At 36.9% G+C, this 25935-nt stretch overlaps 1 protein-coding gene across 3 annotated transcripts in view; it reads left to right on the top strand.

Annotated features, from left to right (window-relative positions):
* Nucleotides 1–25935, top strand: part of LOC131667680 (protein madd-4) — a 105817-nt gene that overhangs the window by 39246 nt on the left and 40636 nt on the right. For all 3 annotated transcript variants that reach the window (XM_058941276.1, XM_058941274.1, XM_058941275.1), the window contains exon 3: nt 22941–23042. In XM_058941276.1, the coding sequence (XP_058797259.1) occupies nt 22941–23042 (102 nt within the window). The remainder of the gene's footprint in view (nt 1–22940; nt 23043–25935) is intronic.

Raw genomic sequence — 25935 nt, 5'->3', positions numbered from 1 at the left:
AGTTTATCTCGAAAATTGCTAAACGAACTGAAGATTTTTAGTTGATTAATTACGCGAGGACGTATGTTAGAACCATAGCGCACGCATACGTAAAACGCTAATGTAATATTATTGGAAAATAAAGCAACCAGCCGAAATTAGTATTGTGCTTTTTCTGTGAACATGGATAAAAAAAGTTGATAGAAGTTAAATATTTTCAAACAATGTAAAAGATTTTTTTTTATATCAATCAGTTCGATACTTTATGCGTTTGATCTGCACTGAAAGTGTGGAACAAAATTAAAACTTTACCATCAAAGCGATTTTAAGCAGAAAGTGGAAATCATGAAATGTATTTTTACATAGAAAACTAACAAAGATTTTAACAATCCTGAAAAACTCTTAGTATTATTAAAAATGCTGTTTTTCGATTCTTTATTTTGTAATCGCACAATATTGTGCCTACGGATTAAATAAAATACTCGATATAGTCATTTTTCTCTTATAAATACTTAAATATTAGGAAATCAAAGGTAATAAGATAAAGGAAAAGCACCTAAGATAATATGCAGATTCACAAGTGAATCGCTGGATATACTTTTCAACTTATCGAAATCTTCTTTTCTTGGAGAAAAGAAGATATTGCGACATTGTTCTTTAACCATCGGAACATCCGTTCGGTTTATCGTGAAATCGGCATTTGGTAATAGTTTCCTGAAATTTGGTCGTCCCCGCTTTGCACAACAGTCGTAGCAGACATGCCCTCTCGGGCGCCACGTAGGCTAGCTTTCTTTTTCGAATCCACAGCCAGAGAAAAAAGAGAAAAGAAATTTAGAAGGATCGATAAGCTCGCGACTTATCCTTGTGAATTATGATCCAGCGTGTATAGCATATTCCTTGAATTACTAGTGTATTCAACTTTTAGTATACTATTGCGTTTTAAAGTCGCGCGATAGATTTTTTTCACTATGTCTAGTTGGAGGAATTGAAACTATGACACTCGTTTCCTCTGCGATGTAAATAAAATAAATATAAAGAGTGCACGCGGATGCAACAGTAAATGTTTACCTACATTTTTCTCTGGAAACATTGTTAAAAATTTCATGTTTTTTGTAATATTCAGGTCGGATATCCGAGAAGTAAACCGAATGTATATATGTTTTAGAATACATTTTTGAAATTTCAATACAAAAACTTGTGAAAACAAGCGAAACAATGAACACTTCATTGCTTTTAGAATTTCATTTCCATGAGCAAAAATACAGTTAGCTGACAAAATGCGAAGCGACGGAATAATTACACGAATGTAAAGTTTTGATAGTGAAAAGACGAGTTGGCAACTAAAAACTACCTCTAGAATAAATTTACTTATAAATGATACTCGACGATATTGTCTCACTAATACAATTGTAAATAAATGAATGGAGTTGCACAACCATTTGGCGGAATATCAACTAATTTGTAGATCAATAATTTGAGTGAAATTTCAGCCAAGTATTAAAACACATTTTCTTCCTTTTATTATTCCGACAGTGCAAGAGAAAGAAAAAAACTATATCTATGAGAAGAAAGTGAGAAGCGAGAACACGAAAACGAGCAAAGAGTAGAGAAAAATTGGCCAGTTGCTCTGGGCAATTTGTAATCGTTTGTCAGAAACCGTACACCGTGAAAACAGAAAAGGGCTGTGAGAGAGAGAGAGAGAGTGCGAGAGAGAGAGAGAGAGAGAGAGAGAGAGAGAGATGGCGACGTCTTATAACGTATTCAAATGCAGAGCGTGTCTCATCGAGGAACATAATGGACAGGCAGGGGGGAAGGGATCCGATATACATATACGTAGTTGAAATCTCGACGTTTAATGTTTGTCGGTGGTATAATAGCTGTAAGGTCCGCGCCATGTAAGTACAGCCTGACAAACTCGTGAACAAGACTTGCAGCTTATTAGTCTTCATAATAAATACAGACGCGGCCTATGAGCATAAGACCAACTCGTTAGAGTTACTATGTTTCATGCTTCGCATGCATACCAAGAGCGGTCCGACGGTGAGAGACGTGAGAGAACTGAAGCGAAAGCTCCCTTCCGCCTGTGGGTACGTAGGGGCAGAAGAGAAGGTGAGCTTACGTGGTTTGCGCCAACAACGCCATTCATCATCGTCTAACCTGCTGATCGTGCTACTATCGACTCTCGTCATGATTACGGATAATCGAGCCAATGCTTGGACAACGCTTACATCTCATTTTACCTGTACTCAAAGTTCAATACGCAATAGGATATGGGCATTTTCTCGAATCAATTAGTACCAATAATTGGCTCTCAACAGCATGACTATTTATTGACTATTTATCGAGTCACTCGTAATGAATGTCCAATTATATGCTTCCGCGCGCGTAGCCGTTAATTAGTCGAAAACGAGAATCACGACGAGAAACATTGCTTCTGTAATAAGCAGCGTAACAACACAGGTGACAATTAAATCTTGTTTAAGTAATGAACGCTCTTTAAACAAGATAATTATCTGTAATTATATGCTTTCCCCAAGTATTCAAAGAATTACAATTAAAATGTTATTTCCGTCGCGGGGATAATATAACAGAAAAGGAAAGAGGGGTACAACGGATGCTTTCTTTATTCAAGCTCTGACGATCATAAAAAACCCTCGGAGTCTTACTTATTGCTGGGTTCTTCCGCGTCGGAACAAATTTGTGTACTTATCAACGGAGAAGACAAGATTTTACGCCTGCAGAGCAGATACCTTGACACGAGGAGAGAGAAGGGAATAATATCGCTGGCGGCGATGACACCGAAAATTCCGCCACTTAATACGTGCGTACGCCGCCTTTTGTATTTTGCTCAGGCCTACGGCCCCATATATTCCGTCCTCTCGTGTGCGTCTCTTTTAATGTCCTCCCATATAAATACTTTAGTACGTTCAACGATCGCGCAAGACATATCTACTATTATACGGACGTAGGTACGCTATATGTACAAGATCAATGCGCGTATGTATGGGTCAATAGAGACGTGCGAAGCGGTGGCGCCAGGATGGCTGGCTTTCAGTGCTCGTATTACTTATCTCCTTCGCTATGCTATCTCTCGTTCTTCAGTGGACGTGGTGGATGTGTAGCTATCTTCTATCTTCTATGGGACACAATCCGAGTGGGTAAAAATCCATAGCATTTATATGAGCGCCTTTCCGGGAGTGGCAGAAACAATGACGCCATTCTTGCGCTCGACATAGCTCGATAATAACACGATAGTCAAAACAACTCTCGAACTCAGCCGCAAATATACCCTGAGTAATTGAATCACCGAAAATCTTGACATCCGCGTTTTCGAGGGCAAAAAGGCTAGAGAAAGAGGCGCGAACAAACTAATTACACCGGCATGCTCGTAATATGTTCGAATGGACTTATCAGCGGCAACGAGAGCTTGGTACGATACGAACAAGAGCTAAAAATAGAAGGGCGAACAGTCTCTCCGAAAAGCCGAGCAGCGGACATATGTGGCGCATCTCTCTCGTTCTAGTATGTAATCCCTCTCGAACGCGCGAGAGAGAGGGAGAGAGAGAGAGGCCGTATATACAAGCTCGCCGAACTCGAGCAACTAAACTGTCTGTCTCTCTCTCTCTCTCTCTCTCTCTCTCTCTCTCACTACGCCGCTAAATGGAACGAAGTTAAGCGCTCACACGGGCAACGAACGAAAAAAGAGAGAGAAACGGAAGAAGAGAGGTTCGAGAGCGGCTATAATTGATTAATTTCAACAAAGAGACTTTCGCGGGGCGAGTGAGAAAACGAGAGAGCCATTCGGGATATCATAGTCGATCGGATTTTTAGGATTATTATGGCCACGTGCCAACTATTCGCTTCGCGTGCGTAGAGAATTTGCATAAATACGTTGTTATTGATATGTGGAGATTTTGCACGTAGTCTAATCATTTTTGCCCCCTATACTTCACTTCATTCGTCAATTTCTCAGTTTCTTTTTGTCTCGCTTGTTTCCTTCTTTGATTCATCAGTTTTTGTGCAATATCTTCATCTTGGCTTTGTGTGCTTAGACTCGCTGACTTTTCTTCTTTTACTCAGCACGCATACGCTAAAGTTCTTTTCTGTTTGTCTTGCGTCTCTTCGTTCTGCTTTGCTATATCTTCGCAACTCTCGCTTTCATTGCGAGGGATGAGCCCGCAAAAGCGACTCTGTGGTTTCTGTTTTTTTTTTCTCTTTCTTTGAAGGCATCGACGCTGCTGCTGCTGCTGCTGCTTCTGCTGCTATTTCATTTGTGGCTGCGCGAGAAATGCATTGCATGGGCTTCTAAATGGTATTAACGCCCGCGAAATTACGAGAATGCAGAACCGCGAGGGGGCATCGTTTTAGCTAATTAACTTTCGAGCCAGTTGGCATGCCTCCTGCGGTTCTTTTTAATATGACATTTCACGCCATGATTATTACTGCCAACATTCAACATATTGCCTCTAATACGTTCTCTCTGGCTGTTAAAATATAGTGCGTAGAATAAATTTGAAGAGTACGTATTGAAAATATTTTTCTATTTCTGTAGACTCATCCATATGGTTTACATTCCCGTTTACTTTGGTAGTCTACAATTCAGTTGAGTTTTTGCAAATTTTTAAATCCATCGAAAGTGTATTTTACAAAGGAATATTTACATTCAGTTTACCAATCTTTTCAGTTCGCTTGTGGGTATCTATAATTAAATACTTTTTACAGTGGATTTTAATCATTCTGAGATATTTAAAATAAGTACGTTTGTTTAAAATTACAAACTGAATGTGAAATCTGAATAAGGTTCTCTAACACAAAAATTTTGCACCTAGATAAATAATGTTGGCAATTCATTCAATATAAAAAAAAAATTAATCAATAACTATACTAAAAATTAATTCAATATTCGTGCGTTCTACATAATTAGTAGTATATTTTGAAAAATCTTAAAATATAATCCACCGATTTATGCGTGCACGGTATACTCTTACACATAACTTCTTTTATGTATATCGCGTAGCGAAGGTATTGATACTTTTGTTGAAACCTTTCAAAAGCAGTTTACACATACTGGAAAGCAAGATTAAATATCACCCTAGAGCCAACAAGTAAACTGATATTAGTTTAAAGTAATAACTTTATTGCCATATTTTACATTACTAATGCCAGCTAAAACTTTATAAAGTAATATTTCTCATCGTATTCACGTCATGTCTCATTGCTTCAAATCACATGACATGACAACGACAAATTTCCAAAACAATATTAACACTGAAATATTCTTCAGGTAATAATTCTTCAGTAAATATCAGGTTGCAAACGTTATTGCTTGACCAACCTTGTTTATGATGATGATTTTCGAAAAATGATGATTTGTAATCTGTTTGGCAAACAATTTATGGAAAACAATATGATTATTCGTGGTAAAAAAAATTCACGATTTGATCAATGTATACGACGATTACAGTCAAGCGCACCTGCATATAACTGCAAAACAAAGCAATATTCACTCAGAAATCCGAGGTAGAGACAAACATATATGCACACATATATACGAGTGCAGCGGCACTTTGAAAATGTATGAAACAGTAGCAGCCGGCATCATAAAAACCAATACTACATACATACATATATAGTAAATTGAGCAAAAACTCGTGAAATTTGTAGTGCGGATAATAATAATAAAAGCAAGGGGATTTGTTTAAATTGACCGATTTCTCAGGAACAAGGCCGTTTTAACGCTTTCCCTCCGTCTTCTTTTCTTCGTCCTCATCTCTTCTACTACACTATTGTAAGAGCTTCAACGAACTATGTTATCTTGATTTTTATAAACAAAATAAAATCAAAACAAAATTTGGCGTATTGAAATTGGTAATGGAATCATTCAAACATACAGAAATAGTTAACTATTAAAAAAAATTAAACTATGTTTTAGTGATTCGATTTAGATGGAACATAAAAATAGAAATAACGGCTTTCCAAATGGCAATGAATGGCAAAATATAATTTAAAAAATAATAAAAAACGTAAAGTGTATTGTATTGGTATCCATTTGCTTCCTGTTTATTTTTAATAAACTGGGGTGACGCTCGATGATAACTAAAATAGCAACATCATTAAACAAATAAGTCTGGCCGGGTTGTTCTAATTCAAGAGCTCTTTTTATTACGCGATCTCCTCATTTTTAGTGGCCAACATTATCGCTAAAGGCTTATCCACCGGAAATATTAATCATCTGGCGTCGCTTATGAAAAAAAAGGTTCTCTATGCGGAACTAGCTCGAACATTCAACTCGCTTGGGGATTTCGATCTGCATAAATCATTGGCAGTGCATCCTGAGGTTCAATTCTCAACTTTCACGAGTGCATCACTAAAATAAGGCCACTGCAGCGCTCGTACATATCTCTCTAAAAAGCTCTCTCTCCTCGACTAAATCCAGGCAGCTGCAACCGTTAAATTCAATTACGATGATCGCAGAATATGCGTGGTAAAAAATCATTCCCTAGTGTGTTATTTTTGTGCCACACGTATATATTTCGAAGATAATAAAATTTTAGAATCTTGCGACGACAAGGTTTCACTCTTAATCCTCTTGTAAGTCGAGCTACTTTGATTAAAATAGATCAATAATGTGCGTGCCAATTACCAGCGAATTTTCAAGAAAAATAATATCGATATAAAAATACTTTTTTAAGAAATTCTAATTAAATTTTATCCATTAAATAATATAATAGCAAAGTGTATGAGTTAATAAAGGACTGTAGACATTCGAAGAAGAGAACCTCAACAATAATAGTAATTCATCAATGTATTATTTTATAGAAAAACAAAAAGTTTTAAATTGATGGTGTGATAAATCTGTATTATCTAGTAGATGATAAACACTAATCCATGTCGGAGAACTGTTCCTATTGTAAGCTACTCCAATAAAATGGCCATAAACATTACCGCTTAAAATACGATCATTCTAAAAATAATTTACATAAGAATTAAAACGTAATATATAATTTAAAAACGACCGCAATACAATTTTCAAATTTTCCTACGACTTCCTATTTTTCAAATACAACAACGATAAATATCAACTGTTGTATATGCAAAATAAATGAAAACTATGGTTAAATAAAAAACGAATTAAAAAATTTAAAAAAGGAAATAATGGATTGAAGCTGCAGTATTCTGGCGAAATGCTTGCCAAGTTTAATGCGCCTCCGACTACACAGCAGTTGGTGGCAATGTATAGTTACAGCTTGGTCGCCAAAGTCGGACGCCGCGTTGGCGCCTTTTCATCCCTTCCGACGCTCTCTTCTCAATGGTCTCGATCGTGTTCCCTTTCAGTACCCATTTATGTGCCACTTTGCGATATGCAGTTTTGATTATCACTGTATATGATCGCTAAAATACTTAATAATAAACACAAAATATTTAATGTATAAAATTAACTTTTTTTTAGTTGAAAATAAAAAGAGCGCTATATTTAAAAATAAATGAATACTCGTTGATTAGAAATTGTTACTTTTAAATTACTTGTTGAAAAGGTCAAAGTATACAAATTATTCATTTCGACTTGGTCTTATTGGTTTTGGGAGTGACAAATGCCACGATTGTTTGAAATAGCCATTAATGTTGACAACAATAATCGCTTGTTTACCTAGTACCATAATACTTTTTTTATATAAGCGTTTATATGACGGCTTCTAAGATTATTGATTATACTTCAAACCTCAAACAAATTAAAACTTCAAAGATTATTGATTATAAACGTAAATAGAATTCAGAAAAATTTACAGTAAATCTGTCTTTCAACTTATAGGACAAATTCTCTAAAAATAGCTTAATATACAGTGATCTCGAGAGCTGAAGGTCTTGATGACATATACGCATAGGCACATCATGCATAATCCTTGATAATCCCTATTGCTTACGGCAGCGAAGCGTAGGCCCTTGTCAAGAGGAGCTTTATACAAATGCATCCGGTTGAGAATTACAGTATCGACGATGGCACACAACCTATACGTCGAATCCATCGATGTTCTGTAAAATATACATTCACTCGTCTATGATGTATCTTATCGTTGAACATGCAATCTCATGTAAAGTATACTATACAGTACGTACTTTCCTGAGTATTTTCGGAAAATGAAGTTAACGTATACATATCGTGTATTTCTAGTTTACAACTGAATAAGTTAAAAATGCGGCGTCATTCTATTAAACATTATATATCGTTTTTTATCTGTGAATATACTTATCTTTTGATTGAAATAATCAAGCATAATAAAATATCTCTCTCTCACACACACACGCACACACGCGCACACACACACACACACACACACACACACACACATAGGTCTACATGCCTCACTAAATGTAGAGAATCCTTAAGCAATCTTCGATCTGCCTGTTAAAGACACTTTTCCGAAGACAATATTATGGCCCTTGAATTTTTGGATTGATGTGCTAAAGACGAAAATTAAAAAAATCCTCTTTTCAAATGATGCGCAATAAGTAACAGTATTCTAGTCAGCCTCAAGAGAGTTAGATTTATCTAAAGCTAAAATGATAATTAAGGATGTATAATTAATTAAACTTTTAAAATTCAATGTCAGAAGGTTAATGCAAAAAATAAAGTTGCTTCGTAATCAAGAATATTTATGTAGTAAAGCACAGCCGATAAACTTTGTAAAAGTCCATGCGACAGTATGTACTTTAGAACTAGAAGTTTGTCGTCTGTTATATATTCATGACATGCGCAAAGTAAGTTCTTTTTTTTGGCTGCAAGACAAGCTCTGCCATAATACTTTAGGCAATACCATTTTTACTTAAAAGCAGATTGAACAATTTGTACGAATCTCGAGTAGTAGACTAGGCAAGGAACTTTTGAATTAAAATTATAGAAATACATTGCTAGCTTAATCGGAACTGTAGTTTTATTCTATCTAAATAAAATCGAAAATATTTATTGCAGGTATAGCAACATATTCTTACAACTGCAGACCCAAATATTATTCGGTGCACGATTTGACATTTGAATGGATAAGCGCAGCCCTATCGGACGGACAGCAGCCGCGAGCAGTGCGTTATATTTACTCTCCCTTAGGCGTTTTTACGAGCAGAACGTGCAACCATTGAGAGAGTGCGAGACTTCGATCAACAATGATGATGCATTCGCGTGGCGCGTTCACTCTAAAACGTAAATCATCGTGACCCCGAAAATACACGCGCGAAATAGCTCTGCAAGCTTTTTGTGCTGCCTGCAAATAACTCTGCCGTCTCATTCTTTCCCTCGCAGTTCTGTTGTTTCTTCAGCTGGGCTTCATTAGCAAGCTGCTCGCGCGCGCTTCTGGCCTTAAAAGTCCTGATGTCAGAGATGAAGAAAAACAATAAAAAAAACTAGTCCATATCTCGGATGCTTCTTTCAACTGTAGAGAAATACAAAGTACAGAGATTTTTTATATAGAGTATGAAGAACCATTGTTATCACAAATGTAGCTTCATTATCAAGTACCATTCCCTTTCTCAAATGAAACACCATGAAATCAGCGTGAAGGAGTACAATCGTAGAAATGGGCTCATTATAGATACAAAGGACACTCGAAATTCGAAAATAATCGTTACCTTGTTATCTTAGGGAGAGAGAGAGAGAAACGAAGTCGTGCCGCCGTGTTGTATAAAAAGGGAAGAAAGGAAGAACAGATAGGGGGGAGGGGGGTTGGACTATAGCCAGACCGCTTCTCATTGTCTTCTTTAGGACGCATTCAGGCTCTCTCTCTCCCTCTCTCTCTCTCTATACTTTCTGCGGTACTCGCTAAATTCTATTCTCCGTGCTGGCTGCCCGCGCTACACTGAGAAGAGTAACGAAGAAAAAAAAGGTAAATCCTTGAAATATTTCGTTGGAATCTCCAGGCTTTATAATTTTTTCTTCAGTATTTCGCCATTTTTTCTTTAAGTAAAGTATGTATAACGAGCTTATTAGCTCTCTCTCTCTCTCTCTCTCTCTCTCTCTCTCTCTTTCTGATTCGCAGCTATCGGTTGCATAAATATGAGTGGGCACAGTAAGAGGAAGTTATTTTGATGGAAAGAGTAACATTATTTTTGTTTGAAAGTTTTATTAGCTAGGCTAATTGTTTCTAGGATTGATATGTACTTCATTAACCAATGAATACAGTTTAAATTTTAACCTAATTATATTCTGATCGTATAATGCAATCTCTGCGTGAATCAATATGTACTACTGAAGCGCAAATATTGATGAAAATAATCTAATGGTACACGTGTGATATGATTCGAATTAATTGAAGCGTATTGTTATTAGCTTAAAAGTAAAATGCAATTAAGCAGATTAGAAACTGATTTTGATTCGAAGCTGCTTCAAACAAACACGCACTCGACTGTGCATCCAATTAACTAATGATGGATAGAGCATAATCAGTGCAAATGATTATGACAAGAGGATCCGTTGGTTATTTGACTCTAAATTTTCAAATATACTTTACGATGCATTTGAGCTTTAATATTATCAAAAAAGTTGTCTTTCAAAATATTCTAAAATCTATAGCTTTTCTATACATACGTGAATTCTCGTGAGATGTAGATGGATTTTGCAAACGTTAGCGGAAATGGTAAAAGGCTTTTGAGGTAAAATACATCGTTGATCTTTCGTTAATAAATTCATTCTCTGACGCTTTTGAAGGCGTACATTATAATTCTCTACTCTCTAAGCATCGGCAGGTATAGGTACGTACGTACTTGCCGTTGCATTCGTCCCGTGTGGAACAATCCTCGCTCTGCTCTGAAGATAACGAGATAACCCGTTTTCGGAACGGCATTCAAACGTCCTCATTTTCCGAGAGCCTTAACGTGAAATCTGCCAACTTTCCTCGCACAGGCACAAACGTAGCTATCCCTTTCTTTTTCATTTTTCTCTTCCGTTTTCTTGCAAGCCTTTTGGCATTTCACTCGCTTGCGTGAGCGCCCGCACCTTTTGCGCTGTATTTCTCATTTTCTTTTCGCTTGTATAAGCGCCACTTGTCCATTCAACGCTTGATATTACACCTTCGCACAATGTTGGCCTTTCTTCTGCGCTTAGTTTCGATATTTCCATGCAGCCAGTGCTACCGAAGAAATTGAGCTTTAGCATGAGAGACACATGCACATTTAGATGTAACGACGTGTACCTTATCGATTTTTTTCTTAATTTTTGGCTTTGGACACATGGGACGCCGAGCTTGTTTCGAATAAGGGATAAGCTCTATTTAGTAGCCGAGAAATAAACTTTGATGATGCTACACTTGTTATTTAGCTTCTCGAGACGAAAATGTGCCAAAATGCTATTATTGAAATAACAAATTTGAAAGCAATTAATTTCTCAGTACAAGAATAGTCTTTCGTACGAAAAAGAGTATTATACAAGCATATATATCGAGAGTACATTTTTCAAGCGGAAAGCAATGGTCATATTTTCAATACATGTCAGCTCCTGCGGAGGAATACGCACAAAATAACTTAAATAGCTTCTCGAAGCAAAAAATAATAAAGTTAGAACGATAAATATATAATCAGGATTATAGCGCATGCACGATCGTTCTCGAAGAAGAAATAGTGCAAGAAAAAGAGGTAAAAGAATTGCGTACAGGCAAAGCCATATGCAGAACCAGTGCTTTTCTCTACTTATCAAAGCAATGGAATCGCGCATTTTCGGCATTCCTACACGTAGCGGCAAGTGCCATAAGAATTAGCACGGAATAGAAGAAGAATAAGAAGCAGACGTATATATCTACTCGAAGGACGGGAAAAATAAGAAGCGAAGAGCGTAACCGTATCCTAAGGATCGCATTCAATTAAGAGAATGCAAGTCTGGCAGAGAAAGAAAAGAGAAACTGGAGAAAAGTAGGAGGGCGAGTCGGTAGTAGTTTGTGAACTCGGGTTACCAGAACTCGGGTTAGCAGACGAGAGTTCGCGCAGGTGTCAACAATGCAACCCTCGTGTTGTTTGGGATATGGTATGCGTATACGTATGTATAACGCACATCCATTTCTGCGTCTGTGCAGCTGAATTATCGTGCGCGTAGGCGCGCGTAATTGCACGACCGATTGGCCGAGTCGAGATTATTAATCGATGGCTTAGTTAGCGGAACAGCGGATAATGTTGGTTCACCACTGCGATAAGCCAATTTTAGGCCGAACAAGGGAAGAGGTGGTCCGCTGCTTGGAATCTTCTGCTGTACCACTGTCCGATTGTAAAGTGCGATTTCAAATATTAATCGTGTGGGTTTCGTGGTTCCGTGAGGTTTTCAATTTTCATAAATTTATCGAGATGCTCGATGTATTGTATGTTATTTGTTATAAGTAATCAGTAAGGAAAGAGAGCAGTATTGCAGACATTTGGAACGAAACTTGAATAGATAAAAAATATATAAAGCCAACTCATCACTCAAGATTTCCCCAATGCCTTGTACCACTTTTGTTAATATCACGAGTAGCGCAAAAACAATGACTAAAATAGTTTAAGAATAAACATTTACATTGCCTCTTTAGTCAAAGACGAAAAGTCAAACAAGTGGGATCTCGCAAATATCGTACATGTCTTGGAAAATCACCTGATCATACTACAAATCCTAACTTTGAAATGAAATCAATTATTTGCATATGCAAGAGAGAGAGAGAGAGAGAGAGAGAGAGAGAGAGAGAGAGAGAGAGAGAGAGAGAGTAAGCGTAGTGTGACCTATTTATCCAGTAGATATACAAGCGCGGCTAGATAACACAATATCAATTCTGTTCGAATTGATGTTGCTTCGTATTCTGTCAAAACCCATATAAGCACATGCTTTTCACACGTGGCCTTTCATTTGAACGCGCTTATTTTTCCTATTTCCGCGGTAGCTCTAAATGTGTACATCAGGTTAAACTATTATTACATTTATTTGGCAACAAACATTGCACAAATGCTAGTCAATAGAATACCAAAAATTTGTAAATCAAAAGACAAATTTGTGAGATAAACATTATAATACAATAGTTGATAGTTGAGCCTTAGTCTATAATAAAATATGATTTAAATACACTTTTACATTTGTTATAAATTTATGTAATACTTGGAATTGACAAACTAGAGGTAACATGAGTTTGATATGAAACAAAAAAAAATCGGTGGATGTACGACAGGTCGCGAGCCCGTATATTACGAGGACGCACGAGTTTGGTGGGGCAGCCGTCTGTTATTCCGTCGCTGGGTTTACACGAAATCAATAAGAATGCGGAGCGTCTGCCTAGAGTGGGCATATATACGGAAAAATATCATGGCTAAGGCTTACCCCAACAGCGACGACTGTAACTCTCGTTCGCTGTGTGTCAGTCACCTATAGTCGAGTGCACTGTACCCTCCTGCATAACCGTGTTGTGAGTATGAGATTGCATAGATGCCAGCTGGTCAGGTCGCTCAACCCTATACAGAAGACATGAAGTTGGATTTATATGCCATAGACAACTGTATTTGCAAATGATACGGTTTCAATAATTAAAAATTTTCAGTATCTATATATAATTACTGTTGTCACTCAATATCTTTCAAATATAGATTAACCGATATGAAGGTGTAAATTAGAGTATCGCAGATATCAATCTTATTTTTTTTTCTTTATATATAAGTATAAAATACAATTATAATTTGTTTCTTCAGTTCCATGTCTGTTGAATACTAACAGCTCGAACAATATTTACAAAAACATTCTAAAATTTTAGATGTTGATTTTTATTATTCTTAAAGTTACTAAATTATAAGTGCTAAGTTAATCAGAACTTTAAAGTTTAAAAATTCTCCAGAAAAAGTCAATAAAGATGCTTCCTCGTTATATTTCTAACATCTTACAATGTCAATATTGTTTCGAGAAATTTCCGGTAGAAAATATTGCTAAGAATACTTTTTTTCACGGCTAACATAAGAAAGAGACTTCCGTTGTAATTATTTATGAATATTCTTTGATCACGCCCCAGTCAAATGATCAATCTCATCTTTCATGCCGCGTCAAATTTGCCTCCTGGTATTTTCGTAAAGAAGGTCAACTGTATATCAGATAAATATAAAAGAACGTTAGCGCTGAAATAAGGATCGATCGCAATTACATTGTGACGTGTATGTGTGTGTGTGGGTGTGTGTATGTATGTAAGCCTATTGGAGCATAAAAATCCAATTGATATCCTGCGTGTGCCGCGCGCCAGTATACGTATTTCCGCAAAGTCACGGACCACCTATAGTCGAACTCTCATATCCGCTCAAGAGAGCGAAAGAGAGGAGAGAGAGAGAGAGAGATTCTATCAATGATAAGCTCGCACATGGAGAACAGTTTGGCAGCTATCTATAGATATTCTAGTGGCGCATCGAAGCATCTTCATTCAAACCGTTTCTTAACGCTGTATTCTTCTTTGTCAAACTTTATTCCTTTTTTCTCTCTAGAGTATTAAAAAAACCCAACTAAAAATGGAAATCAAGCTCTTTTGTTTGGATAACTAAATTAAGAAAGCTATTACCTGCTTGATGAAGTATTGTGAAATGTATGAAATTTATAATTTATGCTGTTCTGCGAGATCGGAAATAACTTTTGTTAAGAAAACTCGATGGCTTTAATACACGCTGAATAAAATTTTTCTGTACAAAATGTACTCGAGCGAAACATAAACACAAATATCTGACGCAATCGCAGAAGTGTAAAACGGCTATTACACGAACTTGTACGCTTTCACGGGCCATGGGATTATATTGGTATAACAGCGACAGCGTCATTAAAATACTAGCGTCGCGTATATTCATTGATTAACGATTACGCAGGGCTATTACAGATTTAAACGTTGGAAAAGCGGCATTGGTTATCTTGGTGGGTTGAGAAAGGTGCGAGAGAACGGCCGTGGGACAGCAGTAGAGGAAAGGGTATTAGTCTTAATTCCGGAATAAGCCTGGGCGAAATCTAAGCGCCTCTTGCGGGGAACGAGCTTTGGCCCCCGGTTGTTAATTAAAACCAAGTCCTTTGCAAAAGACTTGAAATGTGTGCCGCGCGTTTTCGAAGAGGTGCAATTTGCGATTTGATAAGCATACAAAATTGTGTTGGACATTAAAGAAACTACAACATTGCGTAATATTTGCAATTTATGATCCGATTCATCTCTATTTGCAAACAGAAGTTGCAAACAGACAATGAATTTGCAAGTCCAAACTGTTAAACTTTGTCGATGACAATTGCTAGAATTGAATTATAACTAATTATCCAGTGAATTGGTATTTCTTTGTAATTATTAATTTCTCTGCTATCTGATCAATGCATATGTTTCAATTTATTTTCGCTTTTGCACACTCGCGTTGAATTTGGAATCAACTGATATTCTGCAGGCTGCTATCAGATCATTTAAAAGTGCTTTTAGTAACACGGCCTGCAAATGGAAAGTTCTTAAAACAATCAAACGCGCGCGAACAGATAATTTGCGTGTACGAACTTACAGCTAGGAAGGAGTACGCGGCACGTAACGCGAAGCATTGATCGGCGCAGCTCATCCTCGAACTCACGCGACGCTCAGAGAGATCGACAACGAAGATGGAACAACTAGAAAAGAGTAAAACCCAAAAGCTAGTTGTAATACTAAACGCCAAATAGGCCAAAGCGATAACTTACTTTTTCCGATTGGCTGTCTCTGTCGTTTTCTTATACCTCGTTGAAATCTGAATTCTCAATCAAACCAGCAATCCGAAGGCAATATACGCGCTGTAGATCCTATCTGATGGTTGCGCAGCCCAAATGAAGCTTCGCGCACATGACTAAAGATCGTCACACAAAGGAAAAAGGCCTTCTCTCCTTCGATTGAGTCACTCGAGATCTGCGGAAATTTCAATTAATCACATCTTCGCGGATTCGTTATCTATACATATATATACACGAGAGAAAGAGAGAGAGAGAGAGAGAGAGATCGCTTGAATAGATCACCTCATTGTTCTGCTTTGCTCATTGTCTTAAGCAGCTTTCTCTCTCTTTCTTCAAGCTAAACGAGAGCCATCTCTTCTCGAAGCTAGTTGGCACTCTCCTTTCATTTGAACTTCAAGATTCCAATATTATACTATTGATGCAAAGTTGTATAAATGACATCTCTGTTCAAATGCTGATTGGCTTCCTGGAAAAATCTTCAAGGTTTATTGATTATCTGGAAATAAAGTTGATTGTTAATTCAAAGGAAGAGAACTTGACTTATGCAATTGGGCAAATCGACGATTGTACCCATAAATATTTTACACATTATTTATGGTACATAGTATATTATGATACAGTATATTTGTGTATCAATTTTTACGTATGTTACTGTGCACAACAATTTATGAGCAAAATAGTTATGTGCACAATCGTCGGCTTGCCTGCAATTTGGCTTTTATTAATCGGTAATTACGCATTTGGAATGTTCTTCCAGTCATAAAAAAATCAGGAAAAATATTAGAAAATACATTTGAAAAATTCAATAAACATTCGTCTCTATAAATGTTCTCTCTTTCTCTCTCTCTCTTTCTCTCTCTCTCTCTACTCTTTCTCTTATATTTCAGACGCGCAGCAAAGTGACAAACGAGCTGGATATAAATTTCAATGTTTCTCAGCTTAAGAGGCCATTTCCTCGGTCGGTTCGCGTCACAGTTTGACTTCGTAGGGCCGCCGCCTCCTCCTGCTTGAGCAGCTCTGCATCGAGCTTGATCTTCTCTCTTCTCGGAAAGTTGGGGCTGCGATCGTCGCCGAGATAGCGGTGCACGTAAAATCATTCCGATAAATTCGAATGTTTCTACGCGCGCGCCGAGTTTTCCATCGAAGCCTATAGTCGTCGTCAAGCTGCAGTAAAATTCGTTTAAGGCCACGCGGATTCTTGGCGCTTCCTAAACCCCCTTCCGTTCTCAATTTATGGCCTTACCCGGACTTTTATTTTATTTCGAACGATCCTCAAGCCCTTTGTTTTCTTACGTATTCAGCCCTTGGTTCATCTCTCGCGTACCTGTAGATTTTCAACGGATGACCCCATTTATTTTCTTCTCTATTTTCTTTGAACTGTTATAAACCTTCACGCCACGCGATTTCTGAGAAATGCCATATCCATTATGAAGATCGATAAGTGCTTTATACGCGAACCAATTAAATTTAATATTATCGTTCTTTTCTTTGAATCACTTATTAACAGTACATGGATCACATATATATATCACATATATATATATATATATATATATATATATAAAGAGAATATATGATATTTTCACGTGTAGACATGAGCTTTTTTATAACACAATGATACTTATTCAAATTACATTTATAGATTTTAGCGTTTGTAAAGTTTTCCAGAACTTTCATATTATTAGAATACGGACAAAATGCACAAGTGAACTTTTACTCGTATGAGACGAAGACATTTCATAAGACATTTTTTTGAAACTAAGAGGAAATGCACTTTTATTTGTTGTTGTTGTTATAAAATATCTAATTGTACTTTTGTTATAAATTTGAGAAATAGAATCAAAATACCATTTAATTATACTTATAGATAAGTAAATGAATAAGGTAAGTTGAGAATACAAATAAGAAGACATTAAAATCAGAATTAAACACCGCTTTATCTGATAACATAATATAAAAACGCTTAAGTAAATCGTACGTCTCATCAATAAGTCTCTAGACTTCAAGTAAAGTTATTCGGTCAATCCTCTCGGCGTCCATCAATGCAGCCAACGTTTTTCCGCGAGAACACAATAAATTGAAAGTTCGTGACTGTAGATGTGAGGAAGATTCCCGTCGCGCAACCCACTTCCGCGCCTTGCTTTCATAATTCTCTCTTCTTATTTTTTGTTACTCCTGCTTTAAAATAGCAGACCTAGCTCATAAGCGTTGCCTTTCTCTCTCTTACGTTTTTTTCCGCGCGACTTTCTAATTTATATCGTTTTTTATTGGCTTTTTTTACTTTACACAGTATGTTGTCCATTTCCCCTTGTTTTTCCGTTAAAATAATGTACCGCTTATATAATATAACTGCCAATTACATTTATACAACGGCGTGTAGACAATTGTGCACGGTTTGATTGTACACAGTAACATAGCGTATAAATCTGGCAAGCAACTTGGGTACAGTTGTTTGATTTAGATTTTATCTAATAGTTGAATAAAAAAACTTTATCAATTTTGACATAAATCAACAACAATGACAACTAAAATACCAAACGTTGCCCTAAGAAAAAACAATAAAATAAGGAAGGAAAACATTTATTCCAAAATATTTCTTAGTTTAAATGAGAGGCAAACAGTGTAAGGTGCAAAAAAGGAAGATATCGTAGCAGCAACATCTCGATCAGTGCAACGGTCTCATAAACAGTGTGGCGCAGTATAGCGGCCGGTGTGTTTCGAACAAAAACACCACACGCTTTTCCCAAAGTAATTGAAAATGCCCCAACACTCGCTTCATCCATTTCACTTTACCTCTTTATCCTCTTCTATCTCTATTCCCTCCCTTAGTTCGGGGGCTCGCGTCGCTCTTTGCTCTTGCGTCCCTTGGACTTGGAGTGAAAGATGCTGTGGCGCAGATAAGACTCCTGAGCAAGAAAGTCCAAGAAGGGGGTTATCACATACACACTTACAACCACCGCTTGTTTTATATCTCCGATACGGGGGAGAGAGACAAGACACGCGAGAAACGCCTTTGACCTGCGGGAAAGGTTAACCCATTACACACATACAGTGTGTACTGCGAAAAAAGACGATCCTATCTGAGGATTCTACTGGGCGGGCCGACACTGTATAAGGGGCAACCTTCTTGTACCTTCGCGCGTGCTTCGAAATTGGAGGCAACTGAGCCGATCCTATTAAAAAAAAACTTTGGAGGAGGGGTAATAAAAAAAGAAACACACAACTGTAACCGAACTCTTCGCGCCAGATATCCGTTTGCCTCGGAGGTCCCGCATCATTAGATGCGTCTGTGAATTATTCGTCTGAGTAATATAATGTGTATGTATACGTATTGTTCTCGAAAGGAACTATAAAATTTTGGCATGCGCGCATGTGTGGCGCGATTTATAGCAGGAAAAATCAAGGAAAAACATAGCTTTTAGGAGAATCTTTTGTGTTTTATTTCTCCTTCATTCCCGTAGAGACATTTTTGGGGAAGAGCTTGCTGATGGGAATCTCAGAATGACTGAGGATTAAGGTTACCACACTCATAGAGGATCCCTATCGCCTTAAATTTGTTGCCCACGAGGTGGAATTGGACGCTACCGTGCATTGTTCAGATTTTTTCCGATGATTAGTAGACGCTTATATTGTTTCCTCGTTAGCATAATTTACCTTCATTACTATTTATCGCGCCACTCTTTTTTAGTAACAAAGTTATAAATACTCTTGTCTGATTGTATATTTTAGTAGCCTGTAGCAAAATTTAAGTTATGAATCAGAATATCTATATCAGCTTCAAGTACCCATTTACTGTAACTTATCTGTACTGTTTTTCGTTTCGATGTTTTAATATGCTTCCGACATTTTTCAACTGACGCTTTTCACTCGATAACAATATTATTCAATAAATACATAGCACGATGATAAATTTAAACTGAAATATACCTCAATGTATATTAACATGAATGCAGTTACACAGAGGTGATATTGCAACGTCCTGAATATTATTGAGTCTTATTTTCCGCCAAGAATATATAATATACGTGTTACTCATACTCTTGTGATTTCAATCTACAATTCAAAACATTTCGCTGCTGTGCATTTTTTATTATCAACGCATAGTCTTATTCTTAATTTTTATTACATGAAATCGTAGCTCTTCAAATATTAATGGGGCTTCAGCTACGTTAATTGATTTATCGAATGGTACAAAATCATTGTCTGTAACCAAATTACTAGTATAATATATGAATGTCATAATAGAATGTATTAGAGATAAAAGTGATAGTATTCATTTTTGATTTTCAGTCATGGATTGTAATAGTAAAGAAACTTTCAATTAAATATTCTTGATCCAACTTATTCAATAAAATTTGAATGCGTAAAGTGGATAACCAGAGCTTTAAAGTACAGTTATATATGCACGTATACTCACTCCATTGTCTCATTCATGATTGATAATCATTATATGTAAGAACTTTCGAATTTCTAAACAGGCATTATATTAACAAGTTGGTAGTAAATATTATTTGATAAATATCCAGCTTTCCGATCAGAATGAATGACCTTTTTGTATTTTGTGGCCGTAAGCCTCTGCAGCCTCTTGAGTTCTCACACATTTATTAAAATAGTTGGGTGAATGTTGCTTATCGTACCCCGCCCGTAAAGTCGAATTAATTTTATATTCGCAGCGTCACGCGGAGTACGAGTCTGTGTTGGGGTCTTCCCATCCACACGCAGTGGAAAAACTGCTGCTGCTCTAGCTTCTTCGCATTATGAGTCTCCGTTTTTCTGTTGTTACAGCCACTTGTCCAGCCATGCATTTTACATAGTTGTAACTCTTTGGAAGGATCGGTTCTTAATCTTTACTTTTTCTGAAGAGGATTTTTTTCGTGCAAAGACTCATTAACTCGCAAAATAAAGTTATTTGTTATTAAAGTTATTATTTAGAAAATATCATATTTAAGAACAAAGTAATATAGCCATGATGTTGCCATAACTTTACGGTGGAAAAATATGTTTTTGTGTAATTAGCTATCTTTCATTAGTCGACGTAATTTCTGCTTGCCGAGAGAAAGTTTTGCGCGCTCGCGACACCTTGTAAAAAAAAGAAAAAAAGCGTCGCGTATACAAGAAATTGTTGTAAAGAAACTAAAAGCCAAGCATAAAACTCGTCACTCGAAACTTCATCCCGCTGGTAAAAGAGTAAGCGCCCTGAACCATCCTCGTCTATTCCACCTATATTCCGTTAATTGTCCCTAGCTGTTGCTCGACTTACGTTTAATTAAAGCCTTCTAATAATGAGGAATGGCGTGATTGTTACACACGTTCCCTTCGGTGGTACTACCGAAATTGAACTTGGCCGTTGGGCCTGACTAAATATAATAGAGAGAGAAAAAATGAACCTCAGCTTTATTATGCAGGCAAAGAGAGAGGGACGGCCCAGCCTATATCTTTGTGACTCATCTAAGTCGTGCCGAAACGCGCGTAATAGCGTTCGCGCGATAGCCGCAACGATCGATGCACGTAGATAGCACGCAAATGAGATCCTCTCTCCGACTATCGGGCGTACATCATTAACCAAGACAGTTGCCAAGCGTGGGTGTGTGTACGTAAATGCTGTAGCAATTTTAACCCGACCATTTTTCGTCGAAGCCTCCGCGAACAGAGAGGAGGGAGCCCGTGCACCTTGTAAATAACCGCTCGTCTTTTATCACGCAACTATAAACGGTTAAACGAGCGCCAAACTCGCTTGTGGATGGAGGAGGAAAAGAAAAAAAGAATAACAGCAAGCGCGTTCAACCTTTATCGCCCCCCTATACCTTTGCGGATATGAAGGCATATTTTCTCATTTTTACGGTTATTTGCTTACCTGATTATTTTGGCCTATAATTTTAACCGAAATCAATTTTCTCGCTCGAGTATATATCGCTCTTCGATGCTCTCTAACGTATTATAAATTATATACGATTAATTACTGCAATCTTGACAAAACTGTTCATTTCGATGTAATTGAAATACTATCTTATCTTGATTTTCGTCGTTCGCACCTTAACGCACGTGTATATCATTAATCCACGCTCATTTAGTTTCAATATTGTAATACAACATCGCCTCGAAAAAACCAGATCAATCTCAATTGCGTTCGCAGCCAGATAAAAAAGTGAAACCTGTCACTGTGGTACGCTCATTTAAAAGATGTTCAACTTTCTTAAAAAGCCTGACGGAAGGAAACCAGTTTTCTCGTTAGGATTCCCATGAACATTCGTCAATGATAAAAATCTGTGACAAGCAGCAACATAGATCGAGGTGATCGGGACATAGAGTTAAAGAGTTGACTAATCCATATCAAAACTAAATCTGCCCACGCGTGTTCTCTCAACCTAGAAATAAGCGCTGTATAAATAAAAGAATGTAAGAGAGGACAGCCAAAAAAAAGAAGGGAGGGGAAATCTACGAAGGCTGGCCCACGGCTTAACTGTCATTCGAGATGGAATTAAGATGTTGGTTGGCCGGTGATTTACGCGATGTACAAGCCTTTAATTGGCATCTACGACACGCACGTTCCCCGCTCGCACGTGAGACATTGGGAACGATGCGAGTTCGCGCATGAGATCCTTATCTATTGCGCGAAATTACATATAATGCAAACGCCGTTTTTACCAGTCTATATAGCTCTTACGTCGTTTAAGTATTCGCTTGCACCTCCCTCCCTCTCATACTTTCATCGCTTAAATGATTTCGAGTTCTACTATATACAGCTGTACATTTTCTGGTGCGACATCGTGGATTTTCTACTAATTTAAGGTCCTCTCTCGCTTGCAAGGATATCGTGATAAATTGTTAAAAAATTTCATAATGATTACGGAAATTCTAACTAGATTTACTTAAAAACAATGAAATGCCGTTTTTCCAATTAACCTAGTTTGCGTGTGTTTTGTTGGCTTTGGTGAGACCAAAGTTAAATAGAGTGCTGTTGAAAAGTTGTTTAATCTTTTAATTTTTTTCCTCAATCTAGAACGACGAGTTTACTTGGTAATGTCCTAAACTAACACAATTCGTTTTGTGTAATTTCATTTCAGTCAGATAGACGTTTGGTTTTTGTGATTAACTTAAATTGAGCTTATTATTCAGGGATGATACCGATCATATTATTATAGATTATACTGTAAAAATTTTCATTTTGTTGAAAATGATCTTTCTTGTCGTTATAAATATATTATGATCACTGCAATTGACTAATTAATTTTCTATGTAAAGATAAAATACTTATAAAACTTCTTATTGTTTCCAGATATTCCTGACCGGGATCGTTGCAGGTGATAATAGCACATTTGAAAGTAGTTTAGAAGCTGTCCAATCTGCCAGCAGTTATGAAACTGATACGGCCAATCAGGTAACAATTTAGTTACTCGTAAATATTCAACTTCAAGTCAGAAAAAAACTATTTCTTCGTTCAACGTCAGACGGGCTATTTATAAAAGATCGGTGAACCTGATAAAAATGTTCTCATTCCAAAGCTGAACGAATTGATTTCTGTATTTTCAATTCATCGCTTGGAGCTATTTTCTAGAATTTTGCTGGATAAATTCATAAAAAAAATGGCTTTAAAAAGAATTTGTTGTTTGCATTTACGTAGATAATTCAATAAAGAATATCGACACGCTCAAAAGATTACAAAAAAATTGAATGTTCAACTAAAAGCTTTCATTTTTAATTTCTCTCAAACCTGATATTTTTGAAAATATCCGAAAAGATATTAGCCATACACGGATCTCACCATTATATGCATGTAAGATATAAAGCAGACAAAAAATGTTGATGAACATTCAGCAGTCATTGAATACTGAATCGAAACTACACGTTTGAATGATTTGTTCTCGGAGACCTTTGCTCCAGTGTCGCGGTTCCAGATGCTCACGCAAGCATATGCACCCTCTGAATGTTAAGAAGGTGCTTATGACTCGATTCAGTGGCCATGACACACAAAGCTTGAGCTTGAATCCTGAAGTGTGAGCTTCTAAGCTTCGTGCTTGCAAAGAAAGGAAAGTGTCAACCAGTAATATATGCCGTTTGTGATTGTACGTTTTCTTATAGTAATGCAAGCTTGTTTTACACTCGAGCTTTCCTTTCGTCACTGCGAGATGTTTGGTGAACCATGTATTTATTATCTACTTTATCTTGTGAGTTCGTATACTTAAAATTATAATTGAATGTTTTTTAAAGACCTTTGAAACTCGCCAGAGAGCAAGCGCATTATTTACAATTAAAATTATAATTTGGCCAAACCAATAAATTTTTCAAAATCGTGATTACAGTAGGGACAATGAGCTTTTGTCAAAAAGCATGAAAATTACGCGTGCGAAGTTTATCCTTTGAAAAATTAATAAACGGATTTCCAAGCGTTTTTTGTTTCCGTCTTCGACCATTTATCACAGGGTTGGTGGCGGCGGCGGTATTTTCACTTCTTTTTTCGTTTACCCTTGTACTCGTAGCGAGTAGCAGTGCACTCCATCCTCGACATTCTGCCGCGTGCATGAGCACGCGTGCTTGTCTCCCACTCTCGTATTCTCTTTGTCTCATCCTCGTGCACACTTAGCCTTGCACCCTCTCTCGTCGTTGCACTTGCACATACAAGCGCCAGAGTGCCAAGGTTCCCATTCTGCTTGCAGCTAAGAGGCGAGTCCGCGGAAGAATGAGTCAGGAAGGAGGCTTCACAATGTCAACGCTTCTATACGTTCTTCGACTTCCAACTTTTTTATATTACTTTTTTGGTTTATGAAGATAGTACAAGTTTTAATAGTTAATTCAGAATCGTCGCTGAAAAATTTTCTTTTCTCTTGAAAAAACGTAAAATAATATTTTGGTATATGATCTTAAAAACGTGTATTTTCACATATTTCTAAAATACTGACACTCTAAACCTTAACAGATAAGACAAAATAATGTCGACTCATGGAATCTTTGTCAGAAGCTTTATTAGATGAACGACAAAATGTAGCTCTTGGAACAGTATCATACGGTAGGTTTACTCATCCGTGGACTCACGTACGAGATTATCCGTAGCGCTCGTGTCGTTAGAATGAGCGTCGGTATTGTTCTTTTGTGCCGGGACAGCAAGTTGTTGAAAGCCCAAGCCTTTGGTTAAGGCGAAAATCGTTGACTAAGCTCCTCCTTCTCAATACGCGCGATGCTCGTGAACGATGGATTGGGGGGGGGGGGGGGGGGGAGCCGAAGACACGCGGGAATTCAGGGCTTTCTTTATTAAGTGATATCTTGTTGTGAACGACAGAGATCAATTTGGTTTAGCTTTAATAAGGGAAAATTTTTATGAGTAAAATAATATATGGCCAGAAGATTATTATAAATGTCACTGAGTAAACTCATTCTTTTTAAATGCATGTAAAGTATGAGAAAGTAGATGATAAATTTATTAATTTTTGTCCTACAAAAAATAAATTGCATTTCAAGTGCATTAATCTATTAGTTAATTTATATTATTTTCATATTACTTTTCTAATGCACGGGTTAATTTGAGGAAGAATATTCAAAAGAATAACTTTCTATACATAGTAAGGTCTTTTCCTATATTTCTCTTTCCGAAATTTATAAAATTCATTTTAATAAGTCATTACACGTTACTTATAGGTAGTCGCGTCGATCCATTTTGTTTCGAGCATAAACTGCTGAAGGACGTGACGCGCGTATAACTTTTATTAGCTAATTCTATCAAATAAGACGAGGTGTAGATGACGAGGCAACAACCCACACGCGCGTGGGCTTCAATTTTGCTGAAGGGTCTCGGCGACAGAGTAGCAATTCCCATTAGAACTATTATGATAGTCTTTATAAAAAGCTAACTTTGGGCACTACAGTTCATTTCAACGATAGAATCGCAATATGTCTCAAATGTGATCCACATTTCTGATGATGTATATTTTGAATTTCATATTGTTCGTAACAATATGTTAAAGGTCAAATGTATTTTCTTTCGAACCTATCTTGTTTCTGAACTGGTGAATCGACGTATTGTCGATTTTAATTGTAGCCTAAAACTATTGAGAATGTTAAAACCAAATCCATGTAAAAAGTCACGTGTTTTATAAACGATTTTTATTTTCGTCATCAAGTAAAGAATATTACAAAAAACTTGATGGATATTCGATCTGATAAAATACACTCTAGCAAGATCATTTGAATATTAATTTTCTTTCATTCCAATAAACAGAAAAGATCGGTATTTTTAACCCTTCGGTAAAATCTGTCCAAACTCTCAAATAATCTTACAA

Source organism: Phymastichus coffea, unplaced genomic scaffold, assembly GCF_024137745.1.
Source record: "Phymastichus coffea isolate CEN01 unplaced genomic scaffold, Cenicafe_Pcof_1.1 PCOF00069, whole genome shotgun sequence".
NCBI lineage: Eukaryota > Metazoa > Arthropoda > Insecta > Hymenoptera > Eulophidae > Phymastichus > Phymastichus coffea.
The sequence above is the reverse complement of the archived record's forward strand: the minus strand, read 5'-3'. Positions and strand labels throughout refer to the sequence as shown.